This window comes from Mesoplodon bidens (assembly GCF_964165515.1).
Source record: "Mesoplodon bidens genome assembly, chromosome: 12".
Classification (NCBI taxonomy): domain Eukaryota; kingdom Metazoa; phylum Chordata; class Mammalia; order Artiodactyla; family Ziphiidae; genus Mesoplodon; species Mesoplodon bidens.
In genome coordinates, this window is record NC_138168.1 from 87481327 (window position 1) to 87507743 (window position 26417).

The 26417-nt window shown below is 41.7% G+C and overlaps 1 protein-coding gene across 5 annotated transcripts in view; it reads right to left on the minus strand.

The window, feature by feature from the left end:
* Window positions 1–26417, minus strand: part of PRKN (parkin RBR E3 ubiquitin protein ligase) — a 1303276-nt gene that overhangs the window by 375388 nt on the left and 901471 nt on the right. The window contains exon 8 of one of the 5 annotated variants that reach the window (XM_081250472.1): window positions 16423–17219. The exons of the other annotated variants lie outside the window; for them this stretch is intronic. Within the exon in view, the coding sequence (XP_081106598.1) occupies window positions 17080–17219 (140 nt within the window). The 3' untranslated portion in view covers window positions 16423–17079. Of the gene's footprint in view, window positions 1–16422; window positions 17220–26417 lie in introns of those variants that run through there. 5 annotated transcript variants of the gene reach the window in all.

A 26417-nucleotide genomic window follows, 5' to 3' on the forward strand; every position in this document is an offset into this window, starting at 1 on the left:
TTGTAGAGAAAGTCTTCGCCTTGCTTACTTGGGTTCCTCATTTTATGGTCGTTTCAAGGTGCTCACAGGGAATGTGCTGTGTGGATGGTTCTCCTTCAAAGGGAAGGAGAGGCTGAAGGCCCTTTGGGACCTTTGCTGTCTTTCACACTCTGACACACAGGCGTCGGAACACGGCTCACAGTACTGGCTTTCCCTCCTCACAGACTTTGTGACATCGATAAAGGACACCAGTGGTTTCCCATAAGATTGGCTGACACTGTAACTTACAAAGACCCAGAATGCTTTGTTTTTCTTTGTTTCTGTAAGATTTGGTTTATTGATTGTTATGTTTTACTAAGTACTCTTCTCTGCATAGCAAGAATTTTTAATAAGGGGAAAGAACACTTCTGCACCTCCCAAAATGACCCTAAACATATTATTTTGTTAAATGCAGATTTTAAAGATGATTAAATCCATTGAGAACTGGGGACTCAGGTATTCCAAAGGAAGATGCCTGTCACCACCCCTTTTTGCTGCACTGGTGGGAACGTCAAGAGCAAAGGCCTTTGTCTCATCGTTAAAACTGGAGACTGCACGTTCGCTCAGTTACTTTGTGCGTGCTAAGAGATGCTGGGAGAGCTATTGGTAATTTGGAAAATGTACATCTGTTTAAAATTCTCTTAGGTTTCAGCAGGTGGAGCTAAGAGAATGATTTTTTTTTCCCTATCAAAACGTAAGAAAAAGACAGAGGAATTTTAATCACAGAAAATTCGTGATTCCCAATTTGGGACAAATGATAGCAGCTCTTTCTTTCGCTGATCTTGCATCTGCATTTACCTCCTTTTTTTCTCAAGGAGGTCCATCCACGGTGGCCTAACTGTCCTCTCTAAGCCCTGTCTCAGGGGTTCTAGCCACACCGGTGCTCTGCCTGTCAAGGTTGAGAGGAAGGTAAGCTTTCTCATCTCTGCCCACCTGACTGAGAACAGAGCATATGCCAGGACAACCAGAATGCACATTTGCTGTACAAATTTCTGAGAAAAATATTCTAAATATTGCTTAAACTATCAACAAAGTAATAGATGCTCATGGCGAAAAACAGACAAAGAAACGGAACAAAAGAGAGTCTTCCTTCAAGTGTGCATTTGTTTATCTTCTGGTGGAACATTCCTTTGAGGCAAGGCTTTGGAACCAGCAATGCCCTCATGGGTGAGGGGAGAGGGGCAGTTTTGCCCCATCCGGTGATGATACCCAGGTTCCTGAAGAAGGAGGTAAAACAACCTTAGGAGATCCCAGCTACACTACTCTTCACAAAATAACAGGCCAAGCCAGGCAGAAACCTAATAACAGGAAGGCATTTTGTACAATAAAAGATGTGACTTGGTGCCCACTTCACACACCTCCTCGCTCCATTGTCCCCTGTCCTGTAAGAAAAATGACCATGGAATTCTAGAGTCTGTCTGCATGAAGCCAGTAAGAAGTCGAACTCAGACATATAGCTGTTTACCTGGAAGTATATCTAAAGCCTCTGAAATAATTCTAATACTCAAAAACTGTGATGATGAAAGAGATAAACAGAAGCAGTTAATTAACACAGGACAATTACTCTTCCTTTGTCCAACTCTTCTCATGAAATATAATTTACTTTGCTAGTGTAATTCTCAAATTCAACTCCATCAGTCAAGCATCTGAGAAACTGTATCACTGATCTTTTTTTTAATATAAAATTTATTTATTTATTTATTTAATATTTGGCCGCGTTGGGTCTTTGTTGCTGCGTGCAGCCTTTCTCTAGTTGCGGCGAGCGGGGGCTACTCTTTGTTGTGGTGCGTGGGCTTCTCATTGCAGTGGCTTCTCTTGTTGAGAAGCACGCGCTCTAGGTGCGCAGGCTTCAGTAGTTGTGGCGCATGGGCTCAGTAGTTGTGGCTCGTGGGCTCTAGAGTGTAGGCTCAGTAGTTCTGGCTCAAGGGCCCAGCTGCTCCGTGGCATGTGGGATCTTCCTGGACCAGGGATTGAACCCGTGTCCCCTGCATTGGCAGGCGGATTCTTGACCACTGCGCCACCAGGGGAGTCCCTGTATCACCGATCTTTAATTAAGAAGGCGTAATAATTATTCATGCTGACTTTTGTACTTTTCTTTATGCTTGGACTCAGCGACTCTGATAACCCTATGAGGCAACACCAAACGGAGACCAAAGTTTTACATGAAACCTAAGGATTCAAATAATTAAAGGAAAATACCTACTTTTTAAGAAAGTTTATGGATATAATTCTTCTCTCTTACTAATTAAAGAAGTGACAGATTTATTCTGTGTATTTGGGTAAAGTAATAGTTTAATCAATTGTATTTTTAAGCAAAATCATTATTACATTTGGTTATCACAGGTTGGATAAATGTCTCCAGGTAGAAAAATAACCAACTTAAAAACTGTCCTGAAATTTTATATCTGTAAGCTACTTTGCACCTTGAGACCATTTCTCATTCTCTATTTCATTTAACCCAGTTTAAAAACTCAGTGCAGTGCTTCTTTAACCTGATTCACTGAGATGTCCAACTCAGATGTGATAAATGCCAAAAGGAGCTTGTAATTAATAATAAGGTACTAAAATTTGCAAATTAAAAAATACAGTAGAATGTGTAAGAGGTAAAACTCATAAAAACTCTACTCTAAGGCAGTTGCATTCTGGTATGTTTTCTTGTTGGGGAGATTAAAAATTGGAGCTGTGCTAAGGCATACAGGAATAATGCTAAAAACTGGAGCTGTGCTAAGGCTTACAGGAATAATGCACAGACAATGGGCATACCCATGGCTTGGTGTTGGACAAAACCCATTTGTTGGGTCAAGACAGAAAAAAATAGTGTGAACTATTGGTGAGACCCACCACATGGTTGGTATCTTTCTTGCCGCTTGGAAATCTCTGTGAATGTTTATAATAACTATAGGCATTTCTAAACATCTAACCTTTTTCTGCAATTAAGCTAAGATTTTATACAGGTAACATTAAGTGAATTCACTTCTTTTGAATTTAACATAAGGCATACATATTTAAAAGCCAATGCATTCATTTTGAGCATATATTTCCTTGTGTTGTGTGCATTTTGTGCATCCTGAATGTTTGTTTTATCTTATAAAAGAGTTAAAGGTTTTAGGAAATATAGAAGTGGCTGATCCATGTAAAGAACTCTGAACTGAAGAAATGTAAATAGAAAATTATAGGATGAACAGAATGGACCCTAAATCAGAAGTTAAACTCCTTCAAAGATAAACAGAGATTGTTGAAGACAGAGAAGTGCAATTGGACATGAGGACCAATTAAAATGAAAGTACTGAATGTGAATAAGCAAGAAGCTAAAATTAGCATGGAAGAGAAATTGTGAGCATAAAGTGTACTGTGACTATATACACATGAAATATATATGTGTATCTTATGTGAATAACCATGATGCTGGGTGCAGCTCTTACATTTAAAGATACATGAGTCTTACAGGGCTATCTGAGTCTCAGTTATGTGTCCAGGGTGGTCTGTATTGTCTGGACCTCCTCATGCATGTTCTCCTCATGCAATCAATGTCTGGTCCCACCCTCACTTGTTGGTGGTGTGCAAATTTAATTAGCCTCATGTGGATTTTCCGGAGGACAAATGGTGATCTCTGATGTCACCCGCATGTCCCCCCTATGAAGAAGCAACAGCACAAGATCAGACCGTAACAACTTCCCACTTAATACTGCCCTTCTACTTGAGAAAATGATGCTTGTGGATCAAACAAATTGATTTTTATCAACTTGATAATAAGAAAATTAATATGTCAATGAATATATGATTCATTGTTACCAGAAAGATATTCAACAGTTAATCTTTACCTCTACTAGCTATATAGGGAAAATATGTCCAAGTTTAATTTGATTTAGGGCAATGTGAATTTTTAAGTCTTAAAACGAATGGGAAAGTCTAAAGAATCTCCTTATATGGAAAAGTACAAAAATAAAAATAAAAGAACTCAGTAAAATGATCTCATGAATCCCTTCGTAGGGTTATAATTTTATTTTTTATTGTTAAAATGGCTGTGCTTTATGAATCCCAATTTTATAGTCCTACTGTACCAGTCCTGTTGCACAAACAGTAACACCCAAGCAGAATAATTTTCAAACATGAAAGGCAAATGTGCATACATTTTGGGGGAATGATAAACCAGAATATCACAGGCAGTAAACTTTGGGAGTTATTACTAAACCTCTCAGCAGTTAAAAACTTCCTAAGCTTCTAGGCTGATGTTTGTTTGTACAACTTGATATAATATAATTGTCCAGAATTTAATATTAAAGGTAATTCACTTTGATTAATTGAAACAAAGCTTCATCCCAAAGACAGAAAATGTTCCATCCTTGGCAATACTGTTGAACTGGCTTCATTTCTTTTGGGTTATCACAATAGCCAAGAGGTGGAAACAACCTAAATGTCCATGGACAGATGAATGAATAAAAATGTGTGGTACATACATACAATGGAATATTATTCAGCCATATAAAAGGAAACCTTGTGACACACTACACAACATGGATTAACCTTGAGGACATGATGCTAAGTGAAATAAGCCAGTTTCAAAAAGACAAATACTGTATGATTCCACTAATATGAGATACTTAGGGAAGTCAGAGAGACAGAAAATAGAAGGGTGGTTGGCAGGGCTTGGGGAGGGGGAAATGGGGAGTTACTGTTCAAGGGGTATAGTGTTTTGGTCAGGCAAATTGGAAAAGTTCTAGAGCTCTGCTGTACAACACTGTGCTGACAGTTAACAATGCTGTATTGTACAACTAACACTTTGCTAAAAGAGTAGATCTCATGTTATGTGTTATTTGTCGCAATAATAAAAAAAAGTTCACACAATGGATCGACAGATTAAGTAAAGATCAACTTTAGCTTCTGGAGAAAAATGTATGATGTAAGCTACAAGTTCGTGGTAATTTGTTAGGCAGCAAGACTGACAAATGACTAGTTTCTCTAGGAATTCAGGTAAATTTAGGTAAAAGTTCTTGGCATAGAGATTTTAATGCCAAAGTTTTAAAACAGTTGGTTCTTTCACCTGATGTTTCATAAATCACAGAGAATTGAATACACCTTCCAAGCTAATGATAAAATGGTGAGAGGGACTTGAATGACTAAAATAATCACACTACTTAAATTATCTATTGAATTGAACATATTTCATAGTTTTACTAAACTGTCACAGGAGTCTTTCCTATTTGCTTCTGTCACAGTGATGCACAGAACAAGTGATGCCTGAACACTGATATCACCAATATTATTTTCCTTTTAGAGCAGTTGTTTTAACTAAACTGAAGCTTGCAAACAGACTTCCCTTAGAAAAAAAATTTTCTTGTACAATGCAATGTAACTTGGGGAAACACAGATAAGCAAAGAGAAGGATGCACAAATCACCCCGAGACTCACCACCCAATGCCAGCCGATGCTTTCTTGTTATGGTGTGTTGTCTGGCTCTCCTTCCCCTTATAAATAAGTATTTTGAAAAGTGAGATAATAAAAATCTATCATGCACCCCTCTTTTTAAAATTTTTCCTTTTACAAAAAAAATTTGGCTCAATAAATATTTCTAGACCATCTGCTATATAAATGTAAGATAACACATCTTTGCCTGAAGTCATGGGAATAAAACAGTGCATCTGTGCACTTGTTTTTCACTAGCTCATTGATTCATTCATTCATTGATTCATTCATTCACTATTTACTGAGGTATAAGCCTGCACAGTGGGGGACGTCGTACAGAGCAAGACAGAATCCTACCCATCAAAGAACTCACCCTAATGCCAACAGTCATATTCATACGAATAATAACCAAAGGGAAAGGGCTTTCAAATTATACAGACTTCCACTGCAATCTGGCCACTCCTCTTTGTAGCTGTATAATCTCGGCAAATACCTCTTTGTGCATCTGTATTTATCTGTAAAATGAAGACTATAATATCTAACTTTTTGAGGAGCAGGGACGATCAGGAGAGATAATATATGTAGATAATATACATAAGGTGGGGCTTTAGGTGTCGGCAGCTAACTGGTTGCAGTATGATGAGATGAATTCTGTGACAGGGTGTACTTCTGAAAGCAAGGGGTTAAAGCAGCCTGCTTTCATGCACTCCCTTTCCCAAGAGTCATCCCACGGGGCTGGCACCTGGTCTAATCTCCTTGTCAACTGGAGTTGCTGGGAGGAAGAGGCCTTATTTTCATAACATCCTTAGCAGGATATCCCTGGGTAAGGACTACCTGTAGATAATAGACCCCAGGATCTACAAGATGTGACTTCCTGGAGAATGTCATGTAAACTATATAACTTTCTGTGGGTACAAACTGGAGACATTTCATGTCTCAAATGCTCTCGGCTTCAGGAGAAGTTAGACACCTCATCCACTCTGGGAAGAGGGGCATGTCCAATGCGGAAGCAGGGACCTGGGGAGCTGCACCTGTTGCTCGCATCTTTCTCTGTTTGTCTGAGGCTTTCCACTGCCTGCATCCTCTACCTGGTTTCATAAAGCTCGGTTGTGGGTAGGGTTTCAGGTGTGTGTGAGTCAGAGTTAACAAGCTGCCTGGGCATAGATTAGTGGACCACTCATGGACGAAGGGGCCTGGGGGAGGAAGGCTTAGAGGGCATCAGCAAGCAGAAGACAGAGAAGTGAGATGAGAGAGGCCTGGTGTGGAGTGAGAGGCCAAAGTTCAAGCTCAACGGGGAGAGGAGAGGCTGATCGCAAGGGTCAGGGGCACCTGGTGAAGAAATAAGGCCATGAGGGCCAGGGAAAGCCTGGCTTTTAATTAGGGGATTACTTGACCAGAACAGTGGACCTTAAGAGGGGATTAGGATGGAGTGGCTAGGGCAGGGATGGCCCTTGGGAAGACTGAGACCCAGATGAGGGACGACATGTGAATAAATGAGGAGCAAAGGCCGGGGACGGAAAGGAGAGAAAAAAAAAAAGGAAAGTTCTTTAGGAGTATACAAGACTTTCAAGAAGCCTTAATTTAATAAAGGAGTTAAAATATGGATAGAGATAAGTACAAAAAGAATAAGAACATTAGATCATATTTTTGAGCTCTTAACTTATATCAGTAAATGATGTATATGCTTCAAATACACTAACTTATTAAAACCTTATACTGACTCTTTGAGGTAAGCTCTGTTATTATTCCCATTTTATTTTAAAGACATGGAAAGTGAGTCCCAGCAAGATTACATAGCTATGAAGTGGTGGGGGCCTTGGACTGTAACCCAAGACAGTCCAGAATCCAAACTCTTAACCATTACAATATTAGAGTATTCCATTAACGTGGCAGAAAACGACAGAGCCATAGGAGAGATGGCACCAAAAAAGAGGTAACTGCTTAGGGCAGGATGTGATATCTAGCAGCTTACATAAGGTCATTCTAGAAGAGAGGGACTCACGTGTCAGAACACTCTATATTATATCTGATGTATCATATAAGAACACTCCTTATTACATCTGATGCATCACATATTAAATATAAACCATAAAGTTACTTTTATAATTTGGAAAGACCATATTTCCATGCCTCTAAAATAAACGATGTTTTTGAAAATATACATTTAACAAGCCCTCCTACCTAAATCTGGCCTGTCTTCTTTGATAAGACTTCAACATCAAAAATAGCAGATGTGAGATTCGACTCCTGTTCAAAAGTGAGTTCAAAAGTGAGATTAGAAAGCAGATTTTTCTTAAATTGCAGCTGATTCCCCCTTCTAGCTTTTATTATTTAAAGAACAGAAAAGAAATCTTTATTTCTTTGAAAAGTAACACCAAAGCTTCACCCAAAAAGATGGAATAACTCATTACCAAGTGGGTGTGTCTTTCTCAGGAATTTAATTTTGGGAAAAAGAACCTTTATCACTTTGAGGTGTACTCAAGCAAACAGATGATTATAATACTGGCTGCTAAGAAGGACCAAGCATGCTTGCTTCATCTTTACAATCTGCATTTCCGAGCTCCATATTTTTCTTTTTTTTTTTCTTTGCGGTACGCGGACCTCTCACTGCTGTGGCCTCTCCCGTTGCGGAGCACAGGCTCCGGACGCGCAGGCTCAGCGGCCATGGCTCACGGGCCCAGCCGCTCCGTGGCATGTGGGATCTTCCTGGACCGGGGCACGAACCTGCGTCCCCTGCATCGGCAGGTGGACTCTCAACCACTGCGCCACCAGGGAAGCCCCGAGCTCCATATTCTTAATTCACATCTTATGACCTTTATCTTACTGGTGAGAGATTTAGCTTTTGTAAACCTGAAAATTCCCTGACACAGACCTAACGTTGAAGGAAAGAGAAGGACACGGTATTATTGTCTTTAGTGTAACACAGCAAAGGGGAGAAGTGTCCCTGAAAAATGAAAGCACAAGGACCCCACGCTAATGGGGCCACAAGCTGTCACACACACTGTGCTCTGGGGAAACGTGGACCCAGCGCCAAGCAGGGCTGATGGAGAGCTAGGTGTGAGGCTGACAGTCACAGAGGCTGCACCCGACAAAGCCCTGGGGTGCAGCTTCCGTGAGATGTGTGTTTGCCGTTTCTGGAGCTCCACATCCACCTTCGTCTGCAGACGAGCTGTCCCAGCAGGCGGGCTGGCTGTGTCTGCAACCACCCAGCTGAATCCGAAGTAAAATCTGGGTGCTTATCCACATAAATATTTCAGTGGCTGCAAATGCCTAAGGTCGATCTTGCCAAGTATCTGGAGTAGAGAACCTAGTAAGTTGACTAAATATTAAAGAGGAGGAAACAGATATAAGGAAAACTGTAGGAAATAGGTGTATAATTGTCAGATGAGGAGGTCTGAGTTGGGGTAAAGCGCCCGCTGGAAATTAGGAGAACTTGAGGGTCAGGACCCTCTATGTGACTTAACTCATCTGACCTCACAGGGTCTGAATTTCTTCAGTTGTAAATAAAGGGGGGTACATTATTATTTTAAGTTTCTTTCATTTGTGAAATTTACAGCTTTTATTTGAATCATAAAAATTAAAGAGGCATGGGCTTCCCTTGGTGGTGCAGTGGTTAAGAATTCGCCTGCCAATGCAGGGGACACGGGTTCTATTCCTGGCCCGGGAAGATCCCACACGCCACAGAGCAACTAAGCCCGTGCGCCACAACTACTGAGCCTGTGCTCTAGAGCCCGCGAGACCCAACTACTGAGCCTGCATGCCACAACTACTGAAGCCCTCACACCTAGAGCCTGTGCACCGCAACAAAGAGTAGCCCCGCTTGCTGCAACTAGAGAAAGCCCACAGGCAGCAACAAAGACCCAACGCAGCCAAAACTAAATAACTTAATTAATTAAAAAAATTAAAGAGGTGTAATAGCTGTCCTGTAATTTAATTAGTCTGGGAGAAAAGTCTACACCAGTTCTTTAAATCCTTTCACAATCAACATTCCCTTTCACCACTTTTCAAACTGCTGCATTTGAAAGATGTCTGTCTGCCAAAGAAACAATACTTAATAATTTTCTCTAGTTCTCTTTCTCTTCTTTTTTCCTTTCTTCCTTTCATTTTCTAACTCAAAGCCACATGTTGCTGTTCATGAGGATTCAGGTCAGCCTGAGTTATAACTACTGTTGTCAGGCTGAGCTGATACAATTTCTGCCCAAAGCAACCTGACATTTCAGTTAAACCGTGCAGGCTTCTCAAAGGAAACTGGACACTTTCCTTTAAGCCCTTTTGCAATATTAAAGGTAGCACCTGGATGCCCACGGTTATCTTGTGGATCCCAGAACTGGGGCTGTTCCTGTGCACTCCTTGCACTGGAGGGTGTGCATGTCGCTGGTGGTTCTGTTCTTGCCCAATCAGGTGCAGCCCTTCTACTTCCCTTGTGTACGCAGATCATCATGGGTACCTGCCCTACCTCAGTTTCCCTTAGGCTGCAGGCTTACTTGTGGCTTCTCCGCCAGACTCTGATCACCTGGTCCAGACAGAGAAGCACCTGGACAGCAGCTGTTCCTGCAGGTGGCCTGTATCAGTCCCATGTTCCTGAGTGGTGATTCTGAATGGGTCTTTTGCAATGTCAGTGAACACACTTTAGAAACTGGATGTGGTAGTTGAATCAACGCCAGGCTTTACAACAAAAACAAATGGCTGACACGCAGGCAGGCAGCTTTGCTGTAAGACAATGTGGGGAACAGTCAGAGGGCCTGAGCTTCACAGCTGACTAAATGCGGAGGATCACATCAAGGCCTTTGGCCTGTCGATCATTAAAGAAGAATTTATCAGTCAGTGCAGTAACTTTTGGTGAAACAGTGAAGAGCAAAGCCTATCAAAAAACAGATGATAGGCCTGTAGGATAAAGACACAGACAAGGTAGATTGCATTTTGATCTCCAGGGAACAGGCAGAGTTTAGATTTGCAAAACATTGTCTCACTATCTCAACTGAATTCATAGGGCTCTAAAATACAGATAAGCCTAGTTTAAGAATAATTGGATAAATTTACAAATAACTGATGACTACCTTGTAAGTTCAGAATATACCCAAATATATTTGCTAATGTGTCCACAGCCATGTATTTTCATTCTCAATTTAGCCTATTCTCCAGGGTCCAAGCTAGATACCAAACTTCTGACATTACCTCTGAGAACATTCAGAAGCCTGTCCGTCTGCTCCAAGACGTTTAAAAGCATCTGTCAAATCATTATACAATTTCTCCAACAGCCTGTATTCATGTAAGGGTAATTCAATGGATTTATTCAGTGGCCATGACATCTAATTGTTTCTCTGAGGACCTGATTAAATCCCTTAAAACTCAAGCCTGGGAACAGAAGCAATCTCCAAAGGTAACAAGACATTTGAAATGAAAGATCTCAGAGACAGAGTAAGCAAACCGGAAGGAGGTGACTCAAAGGCTGAAGGCAGAGTCACAGGGGCCCGGGGCATCAGAGGATGAAAGCGCTGTGTGGTCGGTCACATCAGCCTGGAGACAGTGTTTGCGGGCCGGCAGCGTGACCTTGAGGGGCTCCTGTCTCTCCAGAGCGACAATCCTGTGCATTTCACCTCGGAGGCAGCATGATCCCCACAGACCTGGGGGCACTGCTTGTTCCATATCACACTGAGCCCCGAGCATGAGGCCCGAGCAGTGAGAACCACTGCGATGGGAAAAATGCTCTGGGTGCCCTTGCTGTCGAGTGCACAGGGGGATTTGTCTAATTCAAACTCTCTGCCTTGGGAAGAACAAGACTTATGCCATCCCAAATTAACAAGAGCTATCCCCTAAATAATTCCTGTGTTTCACTTTCTCTAGTGCACATTTTATGGCATGTTTAAAACAATATTTTAGCAATCTCCATGTGTGCCCTTGAACTACCCCCAAGGCCTTCACAAGTTCAACCTGGAAGCAAGCAGTGGGTACGTTCCTCAGCAAAGCTCTCACAGATTCAAGGAAATTTCAAGCTCCCAGGGCCCATGGTTATCAGCTTGTGTCCCTCCCCTCACTTTTCTCACGAGAAAACCAAAACTCTAGGAGGTAAGGAAAGGTGGTCTTTGTTGAGGTAAAGAAAGGTGGTCTCTGGAATTCTGCGAGGCGCCCTCAACAGGTTGGCCCGTTTAATTCTCACAGCCGCCGGGAGAGACGGTGCCATCAATGGCATTTTGTACAGAGGAAGGGACAAAGGCTGGAGATGCAGATGGAGGATCTCATATCCTTTGTCTGACAACTAGGCCCACCTTCCTAAGGTCACAGAGGTTGTGAGGAGAGCCAGGATTAAAATCTGCCCTGGTTCAGAGGCTTTCCTGGTTCCGGTTGCAGAGTATTTAAGACTCCAAGACGCATCTACAGCGTATAATACTGAAACAAGCACGACTCCCTCACTGCCTTCTTTAAAACAGTTTTCAGTGAGCTTCAGCTTCCTTCTTTAATGGATATCCTCTTCACAGATGCGGTGTGACCGAGACAGAGGAACATTCTGATCGCTCTTTAGCTGGCTGCATCGTTTTCCATCTTAGCCCATCCTCATAAGTCCTCTCTAGCGTGGCCTGTAATTCCTGCCACCCCTCCTGCCCACCTCCAGCAGCACGTGACCCCTCCAGGCAGGGCGCGGGGCCGCTTCTTCACCCCACGTCCTGGCACACCGCCAGCGCACAGGTGGGCAGCGTCTGCTGAGTGAAGCCATGACTGGGACAGAGCCTGGCTGAGGCCGCTGCACCGCGTGGAAGACAGGTTTACACGTGGTGGAGTCCAGCTCTTCACTGTCTGTTTTTCTCCCCTTGAGGTAAAGTGTTGTTGTTCAGATCGCCCTACGCGCATATGTCAGTGAGTATAACCAACAGTGTCATTCGGAACGGAATACAATTCTGGCAGCAGCTCTAACAAAAGAAAGCATTGAGAAGTCTGGTAAATCCTGCTGCAGATGCGCCCACAGGAAATGAATATCATACGGACACGCACGCATTTCTTATTGCTGTCTCTCTACTCTGAACAAGCGGTTACCAAACTGTGTTCCACGGAGCCCTCTGGTTTGCTCATGACCTTGGAGGCCTCTGAGAGGGAGAACACGAAGGGGTCCTGGGGAGGCTGCTTTCCCTCTCTCCACACCTCTACCCTGGTCTGTGTGGTTTCCGTTTCAGTTCATATGAAAGCATCATTACATGCTGGTTTTTGTTTGTTTATATGTACATTTGTGCTTTTTAAAAAACTAATTTAAAACCATTCAATAACTTGGCTAATTTTATTTTGTTAATTATTATCTTTTTGTTTTTTACAAACTGGGTGTAATAAGCCTCAAATTGTGATACCCATAAAAATTATTTTGTGTCTGAAACCTTCAGATCTCCACACGAAAGTTTCCAAATAACCACACCTGGGACAACGATGTGAACGGTGGGTAAAAACTGCTTGCCCTGGATTGAATCACAATGTGAATTATCACAAAAATTGAACAAAAACAGTAAGTGAGAGGCAATATTAGATACAGGACAGAGAAGCAACAGGGCCCATTTCTATAATAAAAACTACCACTTATTAAGTAGCCATTGTTAGCTCTGCATACCTTATTTCTGATTCTTATTATTCTCTACGGAATGTATTAATGATTTAGGAATAATATTAATATTCTTAACATTAGGAATGATGACCAAGAGGATGATTCACACGGCCAGTCCACAAAGCAGAAAGATCCCCCAAACAGCCTTTAATCCTGGTCTTTCTGTCTCTGAAGTCCATGGTCTTCCCATCACCATCCTCATGCCATCCTAGCTTCAAGAATGACATGTGGCTTCAAGAATGACATGCAGGGCTTCCCCAGTGGCGCACTGGTTGAGAATCTGCCTGCTAATGCAGGGGACACGGGTTCAAGCCCTGGTCCGGGAAGATCCCACATGCCGTGGAGCAACTAGGCCTGTGAGCCACAACTACTGAGCCTGCGCGTCTGGAGCCTGTGCTCCACAGAAGAGAAGCTGTGACAGTGAGAGGCCCGTGCACTGCGATGAAGAGTGGCCCCTGCTCGCCACAACTAGAGAAAAGCTCACACAGAAACGAAGACCCAACACACCCAAAAATAAATAAATAAATAAATAAATAAATAAATTAAAAGCCATGCTCATAAAATCTTAAAAAAAAAAAGAAAAAAGAATGACATGCAATCCAGGCTCCCGCGGTGACTGTGCATTGTTTCTCTAGCCCTCCTCTATACTTCAGTTTTGTCCACAGACTGGCTCCCACCATGGTCACAAAAGGGTTGTCACTTGTGAGGGGAGTGACGGAGACAAAGAGACTGCTCCTCCAACTACAGTGAAAAATGTTTCTTAAGTCTCCTTGGATCAACCTGTAGCAGTCCAGAGGAGAAATCTTGCACGGAATGGCTTAAGGTTGGGCTTTCAAAGGGTAAGTGGCAAAGGTGTGGAATCATCACCAGGATCCAGTACTACTCAGTCCAGGAGAGGGATCATGCCTAGGCTTGAGGTGGGTTGCTGAAGGAAAGTAGGGTTTTGTTGTTAGTTAAGGAGGAACTGAAGCTGTGTGGGCGACCAGCAATGTCTATCACACTCTGCTGAAAAGGAACTGATATGTGTGTGACTGTTCTAAAGTCACTGCAGAGGCAGTCCATGACTCAATATGCACTTGGGGAGAATATCACAAAATGGGCCAGTGTAAAGTGAAATGGAGAACGCGCATGATTTTTATCCTGACCTCATGCATTAGTGTCTTTATATCAGTCCAAACATGACTGGGAAGTATTAAATGAGCAAGTAAATATAAAACAAAGAAAAATGAAGGAATGACACGTGGGCAGGCGTGTTTCATAAGGATTTGTCACGTGACTAAATGAAATACGACTCTGAAAAGGTACCTTCCACAGGCAATTCTAGCTCAGTTTTTAACAAAAGACAAGTCCATGGCATTTGAAATCTCTCTTTTAATTGCAATGATAGTGACCATGACAGCAGCAGCCCACATGTGCTGAGAGCTGACCTTGTGCCAGATGCTGCTCCAAGAACCTTATTCTGTCTCAGTGAGCCCTAAGTGTAGATATTAGTGTGGTGCTCACCTGATAGGTGGGAAAACTGAGGCACAGAAGGGTTAAGGACGATGCCCAATTTCACACAGCTGTGGAATGGTAGTTGTGTGGTATCTGAACATAGGAGTGTTGGAACACAGTCAGTCTGGTTCCAGAGCTCAGATTTTTAGCACAGAGCTCCTATTTTAATGCATATGGAACCATGAAAGGATATTATTTATAATACAGAAGTTATATGGTCTCTGCTTCTTCTCTGAAAGGAACTGATGATTTGATCAGGGAGACACAAAACAATGAAATGACTGTGTGCAGGGTCAAGGCTGAGAGAGGGAACCCTCAGTGTGGACAGACGAAGTCAGGGCAGACTTCATGGAGGAGGTGAGCCTCCCAGGGTCCTGGAAGGATAACCAGTTCTGAGCAAGGCTGAAAGCATTTCCTAACAGGAGAACCCAGGAGTGCAGTCATGAAAAGGAAGTCTGTGAGAGGATGCTGACCTGACCAGGGGACAGGGTGGTATACAAGAAGGAGGGCTGGATGAAACTGATCAGCCAGCCAATGCAGCACAAAAGAGCATGCGGTGACCTGCGCTGAGGATGGAGTCATTTTTTTGCATCGGAATGAGAATGCCTTTTGGTCAGTCCACGCACTCCCCAGTTGGCCACTGAGGACACTTGAGTTTGCAGACATATTGCGGCACCATTTAGAAGCAGCAGAAGACACAAGACCAGAGGATTTCAGGGACACAGTGGCAGTGATCACAAGCGATGGGGCAGCTGGTGCACAACTGTGTGAAGTGGGGCAAAGGCCAGGGAAGGCACAGTCGGCCGCCGCCCTGAGAGGCTACCACCCACAGCGTGCTGCAGGTGGGGGCTGGGGGTGGGTTGTTCCGTCCCACTCTTGCCAGACTATCAAAACGAGTTCAGTGTGGATTCAGTGGCCTATATTTCCCTACATAAACTTGCTGTTAGAATTTCATTCTGTTTTCACAGGAGGAGTCAGATTAGAGGTGACCCTGTCTTAAAAAAAGGAGTGGGAATGAGATGCTTACAAGATAAGTTCAGTAGGTAGCACCGTGGTGAAAATAATTTTGTGATTTTTTTTAAAAGTTGGTTTTCTTTATAATAAAATAAAGTGAGAGAGATACTAATTTGTGACTGAAGAAATCACTGCATCCCTCACTTCAAGGGACTGATCACCTGTGTTTGAAGGGAGCACAGAGCTTTCTGAGGTATATGTTGTTATTAAGCTTTCATTACTTGGGGTCCAAAGTAAACAAGAAAAATCTAAATATCAACTATTATGTATTATTTTATTCAGTTTTTCTTAGTTCACCACTTAAGAAAACAAAATACAGCTTAATTGTCTTATAAGAATCTCCCTTTTCTATTCTAAGGTATTATTTTTAACTACTGTTCAATATAAATACTATAATCTTCATTTTCAAAAAATTTGATGACATGAAATACTTTAAGATGATTTGATGCTTAGCTTAGAAACATAAACAATGATTTTGGCTTGCAGAGAAATTTGGTGTCAATTCGTTAGTATTAAAACAATTGACTTTGCAGTATTCTTGATTTTATAATATTAATAACATCTAGCCAAATGATTTCCATTTGGTGCCAGTGTGCTCTGGATAAAGAATAGCACAAAGAAAAACTTTCGTGGGGGAGGGATAGATTGGGAGTTTGGGATTGACATGTACCCACTGCTATATTTAAAATAAATAACCAAAAGAGACCTATTGTATAGCACAAGGAACTCTGCTTAATACTCTGTAATATCCTAAATGGTAAAAGAATTTGAAAAAGAACAGAATCAGGTATATGTGTAACTGAATCACTTTGCTGTACACCTGAAACTAACACAAAGTTGTTAATCAACTATACTCCAATATAAAATTTATAAAAAGAAATAACTATTCTTTTCCATTGAATGGTCTTGGCGCCCTTGTTGAAAACCAATTTACCATAAACAGGAGGATTTGTTTCTGAGCTCTCAGTTCTGTTCCATTGATCTGTATGTCTGTCTTTATTCCATTACCACATTGGCTAGATCACCATAGCCGGTAGTAAGTTTTGAAACTGGGATCTGTGAGTCCTCTAACTTTTTTCTTCATTTTCAAGGATGTTTTAGATATTCTGGATTACTTGCATTATCATGTGAAATTTAGGATCGGCTTGTCAATTTTTTTTTGCAAAATAAAGCCAGCTTAAATTTTGATAGGGGGACAAAAAAGAAAAACTTTCCTTGTAAGAATTGTTTATTCAAAGTTTTATGCTTTGATAAATTGACCAGATATTCTCTTCCAGGGCCTGGTTTTAGATAAAGTAGTAGACTTAATTACTCAATATAATAGTGATCTACCTTTCTTTTCCATAAATCATGCCAATAAAAACACAGAAAACAGATATACATCTTATACCTACATGGATATAGAAATATGGGACAAATAAGGAAAGAGTAGAATTGCCAGTAAAATGAAAATGGAGAGAAAATATGGGGATTCTTGCGAGGAACACAGGTTTAGATCCTGCCTTGGGCAAATCTTGACTTTAGTAACCCAGGTTGCAGCAAAAAACAGCATACGATTAATACTCTACTCAAAGGCTGTTATATGGAAGCAGAATCTGCAGTATCATGGACTTTCCAGGTAAGAGGGGAAGGTCTTGGGAGGGGCTGGCAAGGGGAGGATTGCAGGTGGGCTCAGGGATGAGCTGATGTCTGCTGTCTCCATATAAGCCTGATGGGAAGAACAAGTGAGTGTTATTTTCCAGTCCATTAGACATAAAGCATGATTGCTGCAGCCTGGTGTGTATTCAGTTAGGATTGTAGTATGATTACGCTGAGGGTAGGCATATAGTACATTTCCTTGTGTCTGTGCCTGACAGCAAGGCTGAACCAGAGTCCCTGCTCCAGCCACAAGCTGAGTCTCAGGGTCACCTCCTTCTTCTAGGAGGGAAGAGAGGTTTTCATCAGGAGAGCCCTGACTAGCTAAAGGACAAGGCATTCTGGGGCTGCAGTGCACAGAGAGAAACTTGCATTCATTAAGAACCTACTAAGATCCAGGCATGTCTCCTTGGATGTCACAGTTCTCTCTGGGCACTAGGTATTATTATCCTAATTTTACTGATGAAATAACGGACTGAGAGGCCAAATAATTTCCTAAAGTGGTACCAAGATTCAAACATAAATCTCTCTGCCAGCCAAACCCAGGATGTTTTCACTATGTCATACCACCTTCCCCCTGTGCTATGACAGAAAGCTTTGGGAGAGGGTCTCCAGGAGCAGAGCTGCTAATTCACCGTCGACGACTCTGTGAAACCTGGTTACAGCGCAGAAAGAGACGCTTGGGCAAGAAGTCAAGTCCTTACTTGATAACTTGGTGGCGATTGGTCGGGTCTGTGTCCAGATTCTCCCCCAGCTTAATGCTCAAACACACACGTGGAGAAAAGACAAGGAGAAAGGCGGGAAGGGAGGGATGGCGGGGAATCAACCCAGTGAGCCAGTGAGTGGCAACTGCTGGGTAAAAGGAACGTATACCTGTGTGTGCAGGCGTGTGTGTGTGTGTGTGTGTGTGTGTGTGTGTGTGTGTGTAATATTAAATCTGATATAAGTGACTGTCTTAACAAAGATCTTATCCATAAATATAATCAGAACTCTAATCCTCAAATTTTATGTTGAGGTATCTGTTTGTTACATTATTATAGATGCATTTTCAGTTGATTTGGATGCATTCATCAAACACTGACTGAGGGCTTCCTAGATGAAGCGCTGGCAGAATAAGTCCATGTTGAGTCCGTGGGCATTTATTGAGCACATACTATGTTCTGGACTCTGAAGAGTCGAACATGAAAAAACAAGGCCCTTGTCCTGTAAGCACATGCTGCTCGGAATAGCTAAGAAAAACTGTGACAAGAAGAAACCGTCATCAATTCTCATTCCTCTCTTCTGAGCTTTCCGTAAGAGACGATGAAAGTTACAACCACTTTAGATGTCTACCTGCTTGCCTAGAGAGGAACTAAAGATAAATCACTCTGAATTCACATAAAGAATATGTAATTGAAGTGATATTAGGTTCTTTTTTCTCATCAGGATATTGATTGCTGGGGGGGGAAAATTGCAGAGAGAGAGAGGAAGTGATGGGGGTGGAGGCAATGTATTTGCTTCAGAGTTGACTCATGAAGTGTCACAGTGTGTGTGCAGCTATATGCACTTCTGTAGCGCCGCCAAAAATCAACGGAAACAATTAACTGCAGAAAACACGTGGGCATAACAATGTTAGCAGTGCATAATCCTTTCTAGTTAAGAGTTCCTTACTGGATTACTGCAGAAAAGCTCTGGTGTTCTAATTACCTGTGGAAGTCACACAAATTTACTGCAAAACATGGTCATTAGATGGCTGTAATATAAGGTGTTAGTTGGGGATTGAGGATTTGCTCTAAGTACTGTGGTGTTTTCATGGCTATTTACTGAGCAAAGTACCAGAATTTAATGGAATTTGGTGGAATTCTCCAATGGCTCTTGTGAGCGTGTAGTTAACAAAAATGTATCTTAATGAGTTCCCTGTTTTTTGTGGAAGGGCTGAAGACTCTGATCCTTAACTAATATATGGAAAGTATATAACCTGGGAGGTAGATTATGTGGATTTCTTTTCAGGATTTATTGTTATCGTCTTCAGGAGGCACTTTATTGGGGGGTATTACATAGATTTTTTTTTTATTATTATTACATAGCTTTGAGATAGTGACGTCGCTAGAAAGATCCCAGCGTTAGAGAGGAAACGGCGCAGAGCTTCCCTCAAACCCGGCATTAACTAAGAGTCCGTTCTCTTCCGCAGTTCCTTTAATGAGACAAAAGCGAAAGGAGGCTGCTGGGAAGGCAAGGCTGCCAAGTGTGCAGAGAGCCAGATGCCGCTGCTGCTTTGGAGGCCCTCCACCCTGAAATAATCCCCCTTCTGCTTTGGCGGCCATGAGAGCTCAAAGCCTCTCTCCAACCTGTAAGCAGAGGAGGAGGGGACGGTTGCTCTGCTGAGGTGCCTTTTAGACACAAGCTTGAAGTGAAAGCTCTCTGCGGCGCTGCCTGCCCCGATGGAACGGCTACCACGTGAGACAAGACAACCAGAAAGAATGAAACAAACAAGCAAACATGTAAACCTCCCCAGGCAGCCGGGAAACACTCTCACTGGCGGAGAGATGCAGGGTTTGGCAGGACCAAGGGAAGAGGGTGACTCTTCACAGCAGGTATCAGGAACAGGGGGCTGCCCGCCGGGAACCCTGTTCATGTCTCGTTAACCCCGCAGGGTCTAACTGCTGGTGTAACATCACAAACCCAGCCTCGAGGGGCACAGCTTGTGTCTCTGACCACTGTGAAACCTGGAGGCCAGATGCCATGTCACATCTATCTTTGTAAACCACACATCGATGAGCAGGATGCCGCGCATGTATGTATGCACGGACATATGCATGCGCATACACTGGTACCCTATTTACATATAAATATGTTATTAGATATCATTTGTGTATGCTAAATTATACCTCATTTTAGTGCTTTCAAGGTATTTTCAGGATGAATTTCTAAGAAGAGGAGGTGATACTTGGTATATTTTAATGCATTAAAATGTTCACTAAGTCTTCGACTCCAGCAATTTAAGTTTTATCAAAAGGGTCCTCGGTTTTGCTGCCCTCCTTCGCCTGCACTTCTTACTATCCCAAGGGAACAAGAAAAAGATCCCTTCCTTGTAGCGCTCTGGAATATTCTAGATCCTTCTGAGGAGACGCTGCACTGGATGAGGGGGATGTTTGTAGAAAGAAGGGCTGAGAGTCTCTGTAATCCATCGGCCTCCAGGCTGACCCACTTCAGATCCTGTCTCCTCTGGGGAGCCTCCCTGCATGAACAACTCGTGTGGGTGGGTCTATAAATTCTCATCACCTCAGTCGTTCCCTCTTCACCATCCACTCACTCCCCTCCCTTTTCCTTTCATCTCTCACTTACAAGAACTGAAAATTAGAATGCTTCGGAAAACAAAAAAAAGAGAAACTCAACTGATTTTATCTTTTTAAAAGCCCACTGTTTCTACATATTTATATAAATGCTGAATTTATATTCCTCTGTGTTTGCATTTCCTTTGTTATGGTAGCTAATTCCTTTCTATAAGGAGGGATAGCTTGGTTGAGGCAATATAATTTGACTGGCATATTTTAAATTAAGAGGACATTAATGATAATAGCACAAGTGTATGTTTTATATGTATGTGTGTGTGTGTGTGTATATATATATATATATATATATATATATATATATATATATACTTTTTAAAAAATAGGACAAACTTATTTTATCTTCTGACTTATAAAGCCTGGAACCCAACTCCCTCCCCCCACATCTTTTTTTCTTATTACATAGACATGTTAAGAGTTTTTATATCTTAGCAAAATATGGGCTGTAATTTAATTGACTTAGCAACCTTACCAAGTAACACATTTATTCCCCAGGGAAATTTCTTTTCATGCTTTCTATTGGGACTTCTAATTGACTTCTATTTCTGAATAACTGTTGAAACTAATAAGTTGGAAGCGCTGGTGATTTCAAATAGCTATAAGTGAGGTATCAGAGCCTTTTTTTTCCTCCCTGCCAAATCCATAAGTGAGCTAATATATTAAAAGTCAGTACTGAAAATTCTGTCCTTTGAATTGATTTAATGGATGAATAAGTCTAGTATGACCATCATAATGCAAGAAGATTAAGATCCAGGTACACCAAATATGTAATTATGATAGAGTTAGTCATTCAAAAGGGGATGCAATTGTGTTTCACTAGTCAGAGAAATAGCAATTGGAAAAGAGGAAAAACTTGTAAGAAATTCAGATGAGTTTTTATTTGGAACTGTCACTCTCTGGGTAGGCATATTTGGTTTAAAATTAACCCCAGATCTCCCTAACATCATATATGTTATTTTTCATTTCATTGGTAATGAGCTATCAATGCCACAAATAATATATATTATTGAAATGTGTGAAAAAACAGTTCAACAGAACCAATTTACAAACAATGTAAAATATGTAGCCTTAGAATAATGTCATTTACAGGGGTCTATTTTCTTGTCCAAATCATTAACTTTTCCTAATCTTGGTAAATACCTAAATGGACAAGATGAGTAAATCTCTCTTTAGGTTAGACCTCTTCTCTGTTTGGTTTCCTCCAAGAGGAAAGACAGAAATGATGCTCTCCTCACACTTCAGATCCATCATAATTCTATCAGCCAGCTCAATACCCTGGTACACTCAGTGCCTATCAAATATTAAAAGCCTCCCATTTTTAAAATTCAAATAACAGCTTTGTCTGTTATCTAGCACTGCATCTGTACTACATTACAAATTTATGATTACCTGTACATTTCATGCTGATATTTCAGTTTTAAAATACGTTGATGCTTTTAAAAGTGTGTGGGAGCATAAAATTATGCAATCATAAAATAAGTTAAGAATTATAGCAGCATTAGTGCTAAAGTCTAGATTTTATCTGATATGTATTTGCATTAAATAACCCAACTGATATTTGTTGTGTTCCTACTATGTGCCTGTAGACACAGTGAAAAGCACTGAGAATTCAAGTGTGAGCAAGATGACATTGTTCCTGCCTTCTAAGAAATGACATCAAATAAACTAACAAATAGATAACTGCAAATTGTTACAAGGAGTATAAAAAAAGCAAACAGGGAGCTGTGACCAGGTTACCTGGTTATATGGTTAAGACTTTTAAAAGGTGAGACTTGAAGGATGAGAAGGAGCGATGAGCATAGCAGGGGAAAGGGTGGGGTGTTGGGTGGTAGGGAAAAGAGCATGTGGAAAGGCCCTGAACTGGAAGATCGCTTAGTTTGCTTGAGGACCAGAAAGGCAGCCAATATGACCACAGAAGGGCAGGAAACGGAAAGAGAGAGATAAAGAAAACTTTCAGGCCTTTGTAGAACATTATGAAAAATTTGTATTTTTTTTCCCTGATGAAACAAGAAGCCACTTTTGGGGCAGGGATATAACACATTCTGGCTTGTGCGTGGTAAATGGACTGTAACGTGCCTGACAGAGAGAAGAGAGACGTTAGTAGATTATCACAGTACTTGAAGAAACAGACAGTAAAAGCTTGAACTAGCTAGGGTGGTGGCCCAGAGACGGAGGGAAGTGAAAATATTTGACATACTGTGGGGATGGTAATCAACAGGAAGTGGTGATGGCTTATCAGGGCATCAGAAAGGGAGGGACCAAGAACGGTGCTGAGATTTCTGGTGTAAGCTTGGACAGGGTGACATCGGGGAAGGTTAGAGGAATAGGTCTGGCAGGTGCGTGTATGGGAAGGGTTGGAATCAAGACTGATTTTGAGATCAGCTGAGGCTGAGATGCTTTTGATGGCTTGGAGAATCTGTATGGGGTTTTTGTGGAGTCAGCTTAACATGAAATTCTGAAGGTGTGAGGAGAGCTTAAGATATAAATTTTAAAATGATATGAATGGGAGGCAGAGGAGGAGAAGCCAAGAGAGGAGGCTGAGAAGGAGCCGCCATCGAGCGAGAAGGGACCCTGAGACCAGCAGCCCACAGTGGGTGCTCGTCAAATAGTTCTGTTGTCATTAACTGGCTTATTTTATTTAGAGAAATACTCCAGTGGAATGGAGGGACCAAAAGCCAGACTGAGGTTAGAGAAGAAGAAAAGGCAGGTGAATCAGTGGAGAAGGTGGATGGCGAGCACACTTAGAGTGGGCGACGTGGAGGTACTGACGCCCAGCTGTGCCCAGCTGCCCGCGTGCAGACACAGGAGCGCGGGCTGTACACGGGGGTTAGTTAAGTGTCAGGTCAGACTGCTCACCAGGAGTGAAGGCAGAGTCTGGGGAGGAGGCCAAGCTTCAATGAGCAGGAATGACCAGCAGACCCAATGTCACATGATGAGGAAGGAGAGAAGGTGGTTGAGATGAATGACATGAGCCTCAGAAGCACTTGGGACTAAAGAGGGCAACAGGGACCCAGAAGAGAAACTGGGCTGAAAGGATGCTGGCTGTATCTCTGGTCCTGGGGCCGGTCAACAGGGAAGAGAAAGGCTGCCACTGAGAGGGAAGCCGAGGAAGAGGTGTCTTGGAGGGCTGGCCTGGTGCCAGTGGAGTCCCAGGGAGAGAGGCCATAGGCTAAAAGGCAGAGGAGACAGGAAAGCTCACTGGGCATGGGGGGAGGGTGGTGAGGGCCCAGGGTCAGGTTCAGGAGGGCGAGTAGGTGGGTATTTGTGGGAGGCTGGGGGGTATGGATTGGCGGTGGGTGACAGTATGGAGGACAGTGGGGCCCAGATGGAGGAGGGAAGACCAGAGGGTCCCTGAGGTCTCTAGGACGGCTGGGCACACTGGATTCTAGCACTGCCCTCCTACGGTTAGACCACAGCGACTGTAGGTGGTAGTGACCAGCCCAGATTCCTTTTCTTTCCTTTCTTTTAGCTCTTGTCATCTTTTGTGCAGAGATGACAAATACTGTGCTAAAGAATTTCACAATATTCCTTACATCTAGTTCAATTATTTTAGACTCTCAACTTCTTACTTTAAAATAAAAATACAACTGTCTCAACATTAGATCATGATGTTTAGCACATCACAAAGATTCTATGTGTCACAGAAACTTTTACTGAGAATCTTATGAAGGCTGTGGACCTTTTCCCCTAAACAGTGTTGAAAACTGTCCCCCTTCTCAGGTTCCTGCTCTGGGGGAAAAGCTGTACCACTGTGTCACTGTCAATGGAATTAGCTTACCAGTGAAAAAATTTTTTTTTCTTTTGAGTGGAGGTACAGTTAAAGAAGTCCAAAACGCAAAGTATTTTATTGATCACCTTACCTGACTTAGATTTTTTTTTTGTATATTCAGTAATAATACTGAGCACCCACAGTGTGGGAGGATTTTCTCAAGGGTCTGGGGATACTGTGGCCACAAGAGTGCCCACAAGGGACCCTACACGATGGGGGGAGTTTCTACTATTCTTATCATCTATGCCCTCTGCAACAATCCTCATGGGTAACACATTCTTCTCAAAATACTGCATCGTGCTACATCAGCAGGTCCCTGTAAACAAGAGGGGCACCTCGGCAAAAAAGATGTGGAGGAAAAGAAAACCCCACAATAATCTCTGTCATTCTTGGTGACTTCTCATATGACAGTAATTAGCATCACTGTCAAGTAGTTCTAAAATTGCCTTGTTGGGAAGTTCTGATAACCATTACCACAAAGGGGACTTGATAAGAATATAGAAGGACTGTGCCTATATCTTCGTATGGTGTGAAAGAATATATTATACTCCTAACCGATAGTGGGTTATTGGTAGCATTTTTATACATAGGAAGGAACAGGTATTTCAAACAGTGTCTCAGCTCTGGCGAGGAGTATTTAAGTGATTGCTATCACCATCATAATGATAAAAATAGTTTATTGCTTTAATTATGAAGTACATTGCAAAAACGGATACTAGAATAACACTATTCATAACGATTCAAAATGAAGCTACTGGAAGTAAAACAACATATCTATTATCCAGAATTTCATCATTTATTATAACATTCCATTAGTCAGGATTTAGGTGTATCATCGGCTGTCTATCTTCCTGGTGACCAGTTCATAGGGAATATCTTATAAAGCAAGTGAATGAGAAACAGACTTTCTCCCCAGAGGCCCGCAGAACTGGCGATTGCCCTCTGTTGCCAGTAGATGGTGGCCATACATTGTTATATAAGACACGGAGGACATTTACATGTGAGCCTTGAAAATGGACTCATCAGCAATTGAGAATGAATAATCAGCTGGGTTGAAACTGATAAATGAAGGAATTAAAGTGATAAAAACTGACGAGACTGATTAAAGGCAAATTCGCAAAAAAGCTAATGGTTTTTACTTAGAAATCATAGTTCACAAAAATTAGTTGAACTAAACATTCTATTAAAGAAAACTTTCTATCCACTTTTAATTTTTTATTGCTTAGTGTTCCCCAGTTCTTTCTTTAAGACTCTTTTTCATATGCAAGACCAAAAGAGCTGCCTTTTTAAAAACTGAACTCTACATTTTACGCGGCAGAGTGACGTTAGCACTGGCTAAAGATGCAAAGATATGGAGACAAGTCACAGCATCCTCGCTCAGACTTTGAGTCAAAAGACAACAACAACTAAAACCTAAAACAGTCTAGATGACTTTGCAAAGGAAGGACAAAGTTGGAGAATAAACACTTTCTCATTTCAGTACTTATTATAAATCGACAATAGTCAAAACAGTATGCTACTGGCATACAAATAGACAAATAGATGATAGAATGGAACACAGAGTAGAGAAGTAGATCCTCATGTTTATGGACAACTGATTGTCGACAAATGTGCAAAGTTAATTCAGCGAAGGAAAGGTATTCTCTTCAATGAATGGTGTTTGAACAACTGGATATCCATATTAAAAAAAGGAACTTTGATTCATACTTTGCACCACACACAAAAGGTAAATGAAAATATATTGAGACCTTAATATAAAACATAAATCAAAGCTTCTGGAAGACACTGAGTGACAAAACCTTTGTGACCATTAGTTAGGCAAAGATTTCTTAGACATAACATGTTAAACACAATCCACAAAAGAATACATTGATACACTGGACTTCATCAAAATTAAAAACTTCTGGTTTTTGCAAGACATTGTTCAGAAAATGAAATGATAAGCTGCAGACAGGGAGACAGTATTTGCAAATTTTATCTGATAATATACTTGCATCCAGAATACATAAAGGACTCAAATGTTTATAACATGAAAATAACCCAAGTTCTTTAAATGGGTAAAAGATTTGGACAGACACTTCACCAAAGAAGATAAAAGAATGGCAAATAAACACATGAAAAGATGCTCAACATCATTAGTCACTAGGGAAATATATCCTAAGACCATAATGAG